The sequence below is a fragment of the Camelus bactrianus genome, chromosome 13 (genome assembly GCF_048773025.1).
Source record: "Camelus bactrianus isolate YW-2024 breed Bactrian camel chromosome 13, ASM4877302v1, whole genome shotgun sequence".
In the NCBI taxonomy this organism is placed as follows: Eukaryota; Metazoa; Chordata; class Mammalia; order Artiodactyla; family Camelidae; genus Camelus; species Camelus bactrianus.
Genome location: NC_133551.1, coordinates 14,766,794 through 14,781,488, shown reverse-complemented (window position 1 = coordinate 14,781,488; position 14,695 = coordinate 14,766,794). Strand labels below are relative to the sequence as shown.

General features: G+C 35.5%; 1 protein-coding gene across 11 annotated transcripts in view; it reads right to left on the bottom strand.

Annotated features, from left to right (window-relative positions):
* Positions 1–14,695, bottom strand: part of COL24A1 (collagen type XXIV alpha 1 chain) — a 338,176-nt gene that overhangs the window by 282,772 nt on the left and 40,709 nt on the right. For 9 of the 11 annotated variants that reach the window (XM_074376091.1, XM_074376094.1, XM_074376086.1 and 6 more), the window contains one exon: positions 3,342–4,696. In XM_074376091.1, coding sequence (XP_074232192.1) covers positions 3,342–4,696 — 1,355 coding nt within the window. The remainder of the gene's footprint in view (positions 1–3,341; positions 4,697–14,695) is intronic. The other 2 variants (XM_074376093.1, XM_074376092.1) reach the window with 1 other exon arrangement.

Genomic DNA, 14,695 nt, shown 5'->3' with positions numbered 1-14,695 from the left:
GGGAAGTATGAGGACAGAAACATAAATTAAAAGTAGATGAAAATCGTTCACCAGAAGACGAATTACTCCATGCAACTGAGAAAAAGTTCAGTTGTGTTCTTCACTACAGATTAAAGACTGTCACGATGCTATTTTTCTATAAAAAGAGAGCTCAGTGAGTTATGAGATAAAAATAACCAAGGTAATGAAGTGTGAGCCAGAAGAGCTTAAGAAAGATGAAAGGGCAACACAGAAGCAATTACAGACGAAAGCCATGCCAGAAATAAAAAGTGACTATAATTGAAAATCAGTTAAGAGATATGGAAGTAGCTGAACCGAATTTACACAAAATGAACTGGAAAAAAGCAATCAGAGAGAGAGGATTGCAGAGAAGACAGTAAGTACCGTCAGCACAAAGGACATTTAACACATGCATGTTGATGTGCCTGAAGGAGGATATAGAAAAATGGAAAAGAAAAATACCTGAGGATATAAGGAGACTTTTCCATAATGAAGTAAAAATAATCTTCAGATCAAAAGTTTCCTGGAAAAAAAATGGATACAGAACCTAACAGGTTTAATGAAATGACCTTCAAAGATAACAAAAGAATTGCATGAGCTCACAGAGGAAAAATTAGGCTGGCCTCAGACTTCATTTCAAGAAGCAGTAAGAACAATCTGCACCAAGTTCATCATTTCATCACCATTCACTCCATCATTAGCCTTCTACGATCTACCATTAAGACTATCCTGAAGTAGGATTCCCAAAGTTCGATAGTGACTTTCCCATCAGAAGAGCCAGTGGATCTCCTCCACTTTTTCTCAGTCCTTATCCTCTTTGACTTCTGAGGCTTTCGGCACTGCTGATCAATGTCTTTTCAAAACTCTTATCTTTGGCTTTTACGACAGTATACTCTATTCTTATTTCCCAACTCTCTGACTCTTCTATCACATTTCTGTTTTTCCCCATCTGCAATCACAAAGCAAATATTCCTCATGATGCCTCTTGACTCTATGCCAAAATCCCTTCCTTGAAAATTATCCAACTCTATAGCTTCAAATACTGATGGGAAGACGTCCAAAAATATGTCCCCTACTTTGACCTCTTTTCTTCATTTCAGCTTGAACTTTTCCAACAGCTTACTGAATTGCCAACAGCACCTTAAACGTTTTAACATGGTTTCCTCTCCTAAAATCAATTTCCTCTCCTAATTACTGATTTTAGTAATGGTGTCATTCTCTCAATCCATAGGCTTGAAACATTAGAGCCATTTTTAATCCTCTTCCTTTTTGCTTGGTCTATCCAATTAATTTCCTAGTTCCACCAAACCTTCCTTCAATGTATCTCCTGAATCCTACCTTCCCTTTACATTTCCATTGTTGTCACCCTAGATAATGCCCTCGTCTTGTAACATCAAGATGCTAACAGGAACTTCCTGTCTGTTCTGGGGACTGCTACCAGACCCACTTCCCTATTAAGGTCTCTGCTTATAAACCTACAAACTTCCCCACTGAGAACAGGATAAAGTCAGAACTATCAGTTTAACAGTTAAGGCCTCCACAACCTGCCCACATCTAGCTTCGGTCTTATGTTTGTCTAATATTATTCAGCCTAACATTGTAGAAGAGTTTGTGCTTTAGATGCACAAAATCTGGTTCAAAATCCTGGCTCTATCATTTACTGCTGTTTTTCGTATATAAAGAACATGCCAGTTTCTTTCACCTACCAAAATCTTATCCATTCTTTGAGGCCTAGGTTCTAACTAACTTTGTCCACAAGAACCTACCCTGAGCAGCTCAGCCTTCAGTGATCTTTCATAGGGATCCCCTCAAGCAGTATTTTTCTTACCTTTGAAAATGTGTCTTCCATTCACTTATTCGGTATCTCTCAGTGGCAGTTGTCTCACTTTACCATGAGACACAGCCACAAATGCACTTCCTGTATCCCCATAATCGCAGTGTAAGCTGACAACTGTGTTACACACACTGGCGTTTCTGCTTTGCCCACAGCACAGACGAAGTAAATATCTGTTGAATGGTATTGCTCTACCTACCAATGCCGAAATGATTATTCTCGGATTTAGAAAAGAGATTAATATTCCTCTCTGACTTCTTCTGAAGAAAGTAAATGGCTTCCATAACTATTTGTTTAATATGACCTGCCCAGTGGCTCAGTTTCATTATGAATATGCTGGTAATTGTCATAGCTGAAAAGAGTTTATTTCTCTACAATATATTCTTCTGATTTTATTTAAACCTTTAAACATTCACTCTAATAAGAGTTGCTCAATACCTATCAAATCACTTTGAGTAATAACCACGAAAGAAACACAAGCTAAACAAGTGGCATCATCTCCTATTCTGTGGTTTCTGGAGCTAAACAAATGACTCAAATTTTATTTTCATCAAATAAAGAAATACTTTTATATTTTAGTCTGCTTACTTTTATATTTTAGTCTGCTTACAATGAAAAAAATTTTCTAGACATGTAAGTTGATTTTCAAGGTATTCAAAAATATAAAAGGCAACATAATATTTCTAATGTCATTTGAAATAGCTTTAAATGAGTTTTAAATGATTTTTTAAATTTTCAAACGTTCACTCGTAATTGCACCAACAGAGCAAAAGAATTTCAGAGCCAAAAAAAAATCCATCTATTAGCTCATAGTTTTGTTTATGCATTATTAAATAAGTGACTTAGCCATTTTTTTCTACTGAATGGACTGATGGGCTGACTGGCTATTTTTTGTATGAGGTAGATGGAGCTTTTATTAATCCATAAATATAAATTGGATATATCATCAAAGATATAATGAAACATGTTACTCTTTATGGAAATTAAAATATTTCATTTAGAATGACAATTAGAGTGCTTTTCCGCCAACAAGTCACTGTAAAATTATCTCTAAAATGTTATACTGTTTTAATTAATTCATTTTGCTGAAAGTATGTTTAATAATGTACTTAAAGTATTTTTATTTCATCTACTACAGCTTTTACATCCTTCCCTTAACCTGACTATGCATTAAGCCTATGTTTTCTCTTTTTTTAAGAGAAAATGCTGATCTATATTTAGCAGTTGAATTCCTGGTTGAATTTCAACTGAACAGGAAAGACATATAGCTTACTCACCACTTTACCAGAGTTAAGTAAACTTTTCAGCCTGCCAATAAAAATAACCAAAAATAAAAGGACAGTATACGAGCCAGGGTTGCATTCTGGTTGGACGTGTTATAGAAACCATAAATTCATTCACTGTAGCCAGGATCTGATCTGTTCTGTATTGTTCAGCCTACAGAATTCTTTCTGAAATGTATGGTAAAGTTAGCGCATTAAGACATATTTTAAAAACAACAACTTACGGGAGGTCCAGTGTCCCCTTTTGGCCCTCTTAGATTCTCCATTTCGAGCACTGTATTAAGATCCTCATAATAATAATAATAATCATAAAGCTCAGTTTCATAGCTATTTTCGATGGGATAAGTAGCACCAGGGTCAAATTCACCTTCCTTCCTTAGATCAAGGTGGTTATCCACAGACGGCTCATCTGTCATTCTGTATAAGGTCGTGTTCAAAACCTGTTGCAGTTCCATGAATTCATTAGTGTGCAGATTGGCTGTGATAGCCTTCTTGAGATTAGTAATTGTATCTTGTTTTAAATGTGGAAGAAGAGACGATGTCTTCTTAAATGGTGACAGACGAGCTACTTTATCATCATGTCGTGTGAAACTGTCGGACACATTTAGAAGAGAACTAAATTTCTCCTTGCTGTTTGTTCTTGCCTCATTGAGGCTATGATGCATCATCGGCAGGCTTAAATTTGTCTGGGTAAGTTCCTCAGTGATCATTTCTTTGGCTCGAATCCCATGACTCACAGTATCGACAGCAGAGGCATTCCCTGAATGAAGAGAAGTCAACTGAGCTCTTGACATCTGGTGTCCCCGTTGTTTACGCACTGCTGCAGAATCATTATTTGTGAAATCTAGAATGCTTCTGCCTTCGGTAAGTGTGTTCTCCGACAGCACTTTTTCACCAAGTCTTTTGGGGAAGGGAGTGCTTTCCGATACCTTAGCTGGTACAACAGTTGTATGAAGAAGGCTTGCCTCAGGGCGACACTGCGGTTTCACATATCTGCAATAGTTTGCAGATACTTCTGCAGAAGGAATAATATCCAACTGACATACTATTCCTTCAAAATGGACAGAATCATTATTCATACTTCCTAAGGTAAACACACTGTTAGAATCAAAGGTCTGAATTTCCAAAGGAGTCTCTTGGCTAAAATATTTCTTTCCACACTCAACAAACATTGAGACAACTTGTTTGCTAATGGCAATGGCCAAGGCGTGCCATCGCTCATCGTGAACACTGTAGTTGAAAAACACAGACTGCTTTCCTCCAAGGTGCACCACTAATTTTTTAGGTAATAACTGTACTCCTAATTGCAGTCTAGTTTTACTTCTAATGCTGAAGAGAAATGCATTGTTTACTCTATGTGACTGTAACCCAATTAAGATTGCAAATGGCTGTTCTAGGTTGACTGGTAAAACTTTCATGAGAGGTGACTCAATATAACCATCATTTGTTAAAATGACACCCGATTCTGTGAAATGGACCCCCCGAGGTAGTGGTGTCGATGATGATGGTACAGCAGTCACTGATGAGGAGTGTCTTACATCTTTGCCTCCAAGGCCTAGTTGATGAAGAATATCTATGCCTGGAAATTAAAAAGAGAGAGAGAAAGAGAGAGAGAGAAAGAATCTTACTCTTATGCATTCATGTGTTCACATAAATGTTTGCGTATGAGAAAATCTTCCTCGCAGGGATCAACAGTGATCCCTGAAATACACAAGCTCTATCAATAACTAATTTCTAGGTAATGAGAGATACGGAGAGAGAGGGTAAAATGTTTACGATAGTCCGAAACATACACATACACACATGCATGCACACACACATCCACCCTCCTCCAGTATCCCTAAGCTCAAAATTTAATTAATAAATGTTCTCTCATTTTTTCACATAGGAAACTGATTTGTTACTGCAATGAACGTACATGTTCAAAGACTCCCAGATAGTCATTTACTTCTTTAATTTAGAACTCAAAATCTTATGACTATGTTAAAGAGAAACTGGAGACATACTTAGACATACTTAGAAGAAGAAATTTCTAATTTGGGAACCATTTTATAAAGTTCACAGACTCCTTTAAACTATGACTATTTAGGCTGTCTTCTCTTTTAGCCTTCTGAGAATTTACAAGTCACATAAGAGCCCTTCCAATGCCCAATACCTTACGTGTGCGCTGCTTGTGAAGTACCGTCACCCTGATAACCCCTGGACAGGAGAACTTCAATTCCCACTGCTGCTGGTCACCAAACTTCTTCTCTCCCTTCCAAGTTTCTCTCTCTCCCATTTTCCCTCAGTCCTCCACAGAAATTTTTGACCCAAACAATCTGTAGACTTTCTCAATATTATAAAATATGGGGTTTATATAATATAGATTTGTATAATTATGAATTTTTCTGTTTTTTTTAACTGTAATATTACTGAGAGTATATGTCTTTATGTCCCTTACCCAATTATAAACTCTTGGAAGACAGATTCTGTGTCTGATTCCTCACTGGCTATCTCCTATATCTGCCCCCAAATAGTCCTGTAATTTTTTTTTCAATTGAAGTATAGTCCGTTTACAACATTGTATCAATTACTGGTGCACAGCATAACAGTTCAGTCATACATAAACATACATTCATTTTCATATTCTTTTTCATTAAAGGTTATTTGAAGGTATTAAACATAGTTCTCTGTGCTGTACAGTGTAAACTTGTTGTTTATCTATTTTATATACAGTAGTTAGTATCTGCAAATCTCAAACTCCCAATTTATCCCTTCCCACTCCCTTTCCCCCTTGGTAACCATAAGTTTGTATTCTATATCTGAATCTGTTTCTGTTTTGTAAATAAGTTCAGTCTTTTTTTTTTTAGATTCCAGATTTTAAAAAATACCATATGATATCACTTATTTCTTTTTCTGGCTTACTTAACTTAGAACGACCATCTCCAGGTCCATCCATGTTGCTGCAAATGGCATTATTTTATTCTTTTTTATGGCTGAGTAGTATTCCATTGTATAAATATACCACAGCTTCTTTATCTAGTCATCTGTTGATGGGCATTTAGGTTGTTTCCATGTCTTGGCTATTGTAAATAGTCCTGCTATGAACATTGGGGTGCATGTGTCTATAATTTCTGAATGAATTTGCCCCACTAGAATCTGGTCAGATGTGACATTTACCTTTAGAGTCCTATAAAATTAAATACCATTTGTAAAGAATGATAAATATTTTCTTAAAGATATATAACAGCTTAGTTACATTATTTTTATTATTCTTTGGGTTGTAAATCTCCTATTTGTATCTTTATAAGTACATAATTATTTCCAATAAGAAATGTTAAAGAATTGTGCACTCCTGTGATAAGTGAGGAAAAATTAAGGTTTCTAAGGACTAGCCAGGCCAGGAACATTGCACACCATCTTAGTTTTCTTTTTATAGGAAATTATCAGATATTTGATAACTCATGTTTATTACAAGTAGCAAACATAATGGCAAATGTAAAACCCAATGGACCCAAGTTTGATGACTCTATACAACAATAAAAAAAAAAATACTGAGTATCATTCATGGGTCATCTAGCAATACAATTAAAATGTTTTCTCATTAGAGAGCTTTACAAAACATTCAAAACGTTTTAAGGTTGGAATAACCATCATTTTATTTACAATGTAGTTATAATTTTGTAACAGTTTGAAATGTTATGTTTGTATCTAAGAAGCACAACAGGGTCTCTTAAACTTTTCCACCAAAATATTCCTAACAGTAGTTTTAAATTATATGCATCTTTAGGAATTTGGGGAAATATTTTTACTCCATAACATGGCTGCTTGTTTTACTATGAAACATGAGTTACCAGCTAAATGAGTTAACTATTCTCATTCTCCATCTTCAATAAAATTTTACACTCTGAAACATACCATGCTTGGTCTGCAACTTAGGATACTCTTGCCCAATGCACCTGCCTCTAAGGATATTCTCAATACAAGAGGTAAATTATGGTAAAGACACTGCTAATGTGAAAGTCACAATGCTCAAAGTATATTTAATCAACGTATGTGAAAGTTAGTTATTCTGTGATGCCAAATCGGTTATTCTTACACAAAGAAAGAGTCAAAATTATGTGGTACGACATCGAGGCTTGTTACTTGCTCAAAGAAAACCAGTCCTTGCATTTAACCCCTGCTAACTGCTGCCTCGAATTTCTTGATTCTATTAGAATGGAATACTATTGGAAAGAGTCTTCTTTAAAAACTTTAGTATATATATGTTTTCAATATTTATATACATATATAGAAATATTTCCTTCCTTCAGTTCTAATGTGTGTATATATATATATATATTTTCTTTCAATCTTGTTTGAGCTTTATGATAAATAGCTTAGGATTTAAAAAAAAAAGTCAAATGTTTTTGAGCATTTACTGCTTAAAAAATTTCTTGATTGAACCATCTTTGCATTTCTAAACTAAAATCTACTTGATGGTTGTATTTTATTCTTTAAATATCTTGCTGGATTCTTGAAGAATAACTTATATAGACTCACTGCATCAATATTTATGAGTTAAGACTGGTCCGTGGTTTTTCCCTTATTGTAATATCTTCATCAGAGCATAAGGCTGAATTTTCATTATTATTTATGGCCTAGAGTGGCTTAAATATCTTTAATTCTTTTTTTCTCAAAAGTTAAATAAAACTCAGTTGTAAGCCAAACTTACCATGTTGACTTTCTCATCGATAGCTCTACATTCACCTTCCTAATCTTTTTGTTAATTGACTTATTCTAAATGTCAACTGCATCATGAATCAATTTTAGAGATTTCTATTTTTCTATGAAATAATAACTTTCTTCTAGGCTTTCAAATGTGTTACCCAGAGATCTTCATGTAATATTCCCTTACAATTCTGTTTTCCTATTTCTGTGGTTCTCTATATAACTTTTCAATTTTAAATATTTTGCTCTATTTGTTCTTTTTTAATTGAGTTATAGTCATTTTACAATGTGTCAATTTCTGGTGTATGGCACAATTTTTCAGTCATATCAACATACATATATTTGTTTTCATAATTCTTTTTCACCATGAGCTACTACAAGATCTTGAATATATTTGCCTGTGCTATACAGTATAAGCTCTGTTTGTTCTGAAATGTCACTACTGTTTATTTAAAAAGCATATCCTTTGGATTTGTTTATCCTTTCTACTATTGTCTGTTTTCTGTATCATTAATTTCTATATTTACCTTTATAAATTTTCTTCTTCTACTTTCATTTGGTTTATTTTATTCTTTTCCTAACTTCTGGAAATGAGCACCTACTTATTTAAGAATAAATTTTCCTTTAAGCAATAAATTTTCTGAGCACTGCTTTAGCTTTGTCCCATAGATTTTGATATGTAATATTTTCATTTTATTGTGATATTTTCATTTGTGTTGTTTTCTAGAAACTATGCAATGTTTACTTGTATCTTCCAACTGACACAATTTAAGAGAAAAATGTACAATTTTCCAGTTATAAAGGTGTTTGTTCTGATTTTGTTATTAAAATCTAACTTAATAGCATTGTGATCAGAAAACAGTATCTAATCTTTTTTTTTTTTTAATGGAGGTACTGGGGATTGAACCCAGGACCTCATGAATACTAAGCAGGCACTCTACCACTGACTAATTTTGAAATTTAGCCTAATAAATGGTATTTTCAACAATGTTTGATAAGCACTTCCAAAGGTGTTTCAGGGTACACAATTTAATATCTGTTGGCTGAATCTCATGTCATTTATATCCTCTATACTCTTATTTTTATACAATTAATCTGTTATGAACAAAGAGGTAAAGTCTCACCACTTTTATGTCTGGCCCTTTATTTCATGTGGTCTTAGCTTTATGAATACTATACAATGTTAGAGTTGTTATGCATTGATAGTCATTAAGTTAATACATTCATTGGTTAGACACCTTTTCAAATCATAAAAGTAACTTCTATGTCTGGTTTATTCGTTTGGGGTTTTTGGTATAACTTCTGCTTCATCTGGTATTAAGCCCCGTTCTCCCCACTCGACATTTGCATTTGTCTATTACACCTTTGCCTGTGCTTTTGTTTTCACCTACTTTGAAACAGTTTTAGGTGAAGAGGAAAGAGTTTGTTTTGTGATCTGATCTGAAAATTTTTTTCTTTGAATGTAAATTAACTATTTATTGATATGATGGTTTAGTTAATCTGCCATTATTTTATATTATATTTTCACAGTTTAATTTTTAAGTCTTTCACTGTGTACTTTGTTTCCTTTGCTTTTTGTATGTAGTTGTTTTGAGATTGAGAAAAGTTGGTATTTTTATTCTAAGGTTTACCTTTAAAGTTATAAATGTATGCAATGTCTAGTCCTCTCTGTTTAGATATATCTATTACTTCTTTCCAGTAAATAAGGTTTCCTTTTCCTTTTTCTCTTTCCCTTACCATCTAATATTAGTCAATAGGATTCTTTCTTAGTATGTACCTTTTTATTAAATATCTTTTTGGTATTTTTATTTAATTTGTCAGCTTTGGATAATATTTAATTCCTGGCTTCTGATGAGCCAACCAGCAAACTTAATCTACTTCCTGTTTCGTTTCCCTCTTCTCCTCCTGTTTTTTTGGTGATTGAACCATTTCTACATTATTAGTTCATATAGTATTTATACTGTGTTCCATTCCCACATCTTCTTCTGATAAACAGAGCCAGTCTTTTGCAGTCGTTTTCTCATTTACTTTTTGTGGAAGTTTATGCTCTAAGTCTTCAAGAAGGGCTCATGGGAATATTTCCTGAATGTTTGCCCTTTAGAATTGTTGGTAGCCTTGTACCTTAAGTTTCATTGGAAATAACATTCTCTGTTGATATTTTCTTTCCTTGAACATCTTGTGGATATGTTTCCACTGTCCTTAGCTGTTGAATGTTAGAACAGAAAAATCTTAAGCCAGCTAATTTTTTTCTCCAAGTGACTCAGTCTTATCAGCATACCAAAAGATCTGTTCTTTATCTTCAAAATGCAGTGATTTCATTAGGATATGACTTCATATTGACCATTCTGGATAAGTGCTCTCGGGTACGCAGTATGCCCACACGTTGTAAAGATTCAAGTTTTGTTGTGTTTTGTTTACTTCAGATTTTTCATGAATTATATCCTTCAATATTTGTTCTATTTCATAGTTTTGATTTTCTGCTTCAAAAATTCCTATTCTAAGTATGTTGAATCTCCACTTCTGTCCTCTGTATCTATCATTTCTCTGTAATCTTTTTAAAAAGGATCTTTATCTTCAGTTCAATTTGTTTTTCTCATATATATCTTTGCGTTTCCTGTCACATCTAATCTTTGTGTTCCAACTTCATTTTGATTTATAAAAGTTTTTTTACCCCTGCTAGTTCTTTCTTGTGTTCTACAAGCTCACAGTCCATATTCTTTTAATGTCTTATTATCTCTTCTTTTTCTCGAGTCCTTATATTTCTGCTTTAGGATCTTCCTTCATAGATGTGATTGTTTTCTCATTTTTACTGTTTTTCCCTATATTTTATCTTGTATCCTTCTATTTATCTTGTGCCAACTGCTTTTACTTACTTACGGTTTCATAGACCAGTAATTTACAAAAGGATGCTGGGGAAAGAAGATGGTGGTTCATCCCTGCCAAATCTCAAAACCCAAAGAGTTCTGTTTCAGTGTTACCAGTTTCCTTCTCAAATGGCTCCTTGATACATCCCCCCACCTTTTTCTCTGAACCAAACATAGTCCAGGAGGACTTCTACAGCCAGCCCTGCTCACAGGTCCTCACCCTCCTTCCCATGTTCACTCCCACTGGCATACACTTAGGAGTAAATTTTCCCCTTAGGGAGTAGATTTCTGCATTTTCCAGGACCTTTCCCCACTGAGTCGTTTAGCTATTATCTGTGCTTCTTTCTTGTACTTCCTTCTGGACAGCTTCTGTCCTCCCCAAATCCTGTAACATATTTTTTGTACAAAGTTAAAGGGTAAGTCCTTCTGGGTGTGCTCTTTACCTTCAGGTAGTGGCTTTTGCTGGATCTTTCTGAAATCTCACTATTGACTTTACTCCATAAGGTATCTGCTTTTTCTCAGCAGATTTTGGGAGTTTTACAGATTCTATCAGTCCCCTAGTTTTGCTGAAAAAAGGAGTTTTCAGGTTCATTTATTATTTCATGCCCCTTTTTTCACTTCTATGATATCTACAAACAAGTGGGAAGATATTATTTTATGGTTTCAAATTTATACTTCAAGTCTATACTCATTTCACAGATGAAGAATCTGAGGTCCAGACAGATTAAATAACTTGGTCAAGGACAATCAGCTGATAAATGGTAGAAATGGATTTGAACAAAATCATCCTGACTTCAAAGTCTCCCATCTTCTAAGTCTACTTGCCACACTGCCTTGTAGCCACTGTATTCGCCACACCACCTCACGTTTCCCTTGGCAAGCTTCACTAATGAATTATGGCAGGGTTGTTGTCCCCAACAGAGATCTCACAGTGGAGAATATTTTCTAGGCAGCCACCAGAGTTAGTTCTTGCGATAAAATCTAATTGTTATTCTACTTTTTAACGCTTAGTGTAAATATTTAGCAAATGCTTTGAGTAGATGTTGATTGAAAGGAGGATACAGGCACAGCTCACAGATACTGCAGGGTCTGTTCCAGACTACCGCAATGAAGTGAGCACCGCAATAAAGTGAATCACAAATCTTGCAATGAAGTTTAGTTTCCCAGTGCATAAAAAGTTATGTTTACACTGTACTGTAGTCTGTTAAGTATGCAATGGCATTATGTCTAAAAAACTACTACATACTTTAACTGCTAAAAAATGCTGGCCATCTGAGCCTTCAGCAAGTTGTAATTTTTGCAGCAGTGCCACCAAAGAACACTGATCACAGATCAGCATGACAAATGTAATAAAGGAAAGACTGAACTAATGTAAGAATTACCAAAATGTGACAAAGACATGAAGGGAGCAAATGCTGTTGGAAAAATGGCACCAGTAGACTTGATTGAAACAGGGTTGTCGCAAAACTTCAATTAGTAAAATGTGCAGTATCTGCAAAGTGCAACAAAGTGTAGGGCAATAAAATGAGGTCTGCCTGTAGAGAATTCTAAAGGATGGAAGGCACAAATGGGAGGTGTGGGGAGACTGGGAGAAAAAGAAAGCGCTTCTATCAGAGGATAGATTTTTTAACATTAATATAAGCCTGGCCCTGGATACCAGCAAATTGCAATCTAAACCTAGATATTTGGTAACCAATGCATACAGATATTTGGTACCGATGAATACAGCAAGAAAAAACTTAGCTGTCTACAGTAAGTTGTTCCCATGAGTGGCTCTAACCACAAATACAATCCAGTTTGTGTCATTTAGGAAATCAGCTACCGTTTAAAGAATACTGATGATTAATCAGGCACTTTATTAGATGGTTTGCTTTTATTTTTTAAGAATAGCAGCATTTATTAAATTCTATGTACCAAGCACTATGCTAAGAATTTTACTGTGTTAAGCCACATAATTTTCCTAACACGATGAAGTATGGCATTGTCCACCCTATCTGATAGCTATGAAAACAAGGCAGAGAATTTAAGTAATTTTCCCAAGTTCACTCAGCTAGAAGTTCAGAGGCAGAGTTTGAAGGCAGGCGGTCCTCTAGGAGCTGATCTTTCACAATGACAATTTTTAGGAAAGCAGGACTGATTGTATCACCTCCACCTATTTGCTTCTTAAACAGAAAATAAATCATGGTGTTGCCAAGACAACGCCTTGCTCCTTTTACTATAAACACCAAGCCTAATGACTTCATCCAAAGCATGGTTTTAATAACCAAATATGCTGACTCACAGACCTCTCTTCTGGGTTTGCATATCCACTTGCCCATTGAATTTATCCAGTAGAGATTAGCTAGCCCACAGGCACTTCTAACTCAATACATTTTCCCCAAAATGTGTTCCTCTTACTTTTGTGCCTTTCTCAGTGAAAATCTCCACTACCACACCAGCGTTCTCAGCAATATTTTTATAGTGTAAATTATATCCCGGCATTCTACTGAGCAGAATTCTTCAATGACCTCCCCTTACACTAAAACTACAACCCAGACTTTTCACATGATGCATGAAACCTGCATCATCAGCTTCCTCCTTATCTCTCTGATCTCCTTTCATTTTCATCCCACTCTTGCTTCAGCCAAGCTGGTCTTTTCTTATTCCTTAAAACCACTAAACTCACTTTCACTCACAGTTCTCGCACTTTTTCCTCTCTGCTCAGAGAGCTCTACAGCCTTAGATCTTTCAGATCTAGGCTCAGAGGTGACCTCCTCTGAGAGGACTTCCCTGACCATCCTCCTCACCCCCAAACTCTAACTCTAGTGTCTTTACTGAACTTTACTCTTTCTTCGTAACACTGAAAATTTAGTGGAAAAAGTATATATTTATAAACTTGCCTACTGCTTGGCTCCCTAGTTGAAATGTAAGTCCATCAGGCTAGAACATCACCTTGTTTTACAGTTAGATTCCAACATCCAGAACAGTGACTAAAAATGAAGTAGGTCCACAGTAAGTACTGCCTGAATAAATGACTAAGTCGATCCAATCATCTAACCCAGAAACGTCTTAATTTTCTTTGACACTTCCTTCTTGCCCATTCTCCATATCTATTCAGTCACCAAGTCCAACAAAAGCCCTAGTTAGGCTCTCTTTACTCTTAAGTTTTAATCTTGGCTTCCTAATAGATTTCTCTGCCTCTGGTAAGGATTTCTCTGCCTCTGCCTCTGGGACCTCACTCTGGTCCCATCCTTCATCCACACTGCTGCTAGAGAAACCTTTCTAAAGTACAGAATAAAATGAACATTCAGTTCATGACACTCCTTCCTCTAACACATCAGCAGTTCTTACAGCTTTTAGTACAAAAGTCAATCATCTTATTTCAGCCCTCAGGCCCTTCATGATCTAACCCCCTGCCTACATTTCTAGTCTCACATCCCACACCTTCCTAATAAGCTTTTCTCTTTTTAGTTTATGCTCAATGTCAAAGGGAATGAAAACCCAAAGATCAGAACAGGAAGATTTAGAATGCAGGAAAAAAAAAATCACGCAGCAAGAGAGCTCATCTATAGAAATAAAAGGAATCATTAAACAAAAAGTGACGTATCCCTGCCCTTTCATCCTTGTGGATGTCCTGTTTACAGATAGCTTTTTACCACTTTCCATCGCCTCACTCCCTCAGTAAGGGATAACGACTTCAGTCTAGAATAAATTTTGCATTGATTTTTGCATAAATTGTGTGTCTGTGATAGGTTAGGAAACTGAACAAATTGCACACTTCAGATCCCTAATTATAAGTGGCATGAAGGCGTTTTTGCAGATCTGTCAAGTAATACACATGAATCACTGGGGCCCTCATTTAGATTCCACATTTTCAAACCCTTCTTTTCCACATGGCACCAAAATCTAACATGCTCCTTGAGTGGTAAAGAATTTACCTTTACCCCCAGCTCCTGGGAGGTAACCCCTAAGCCCTTAAATGTCTTGCCTGATTAAAATATTTTTGCTTACCTGGGAGCTGTAGGCCACATCAGAGGGTCTAACAA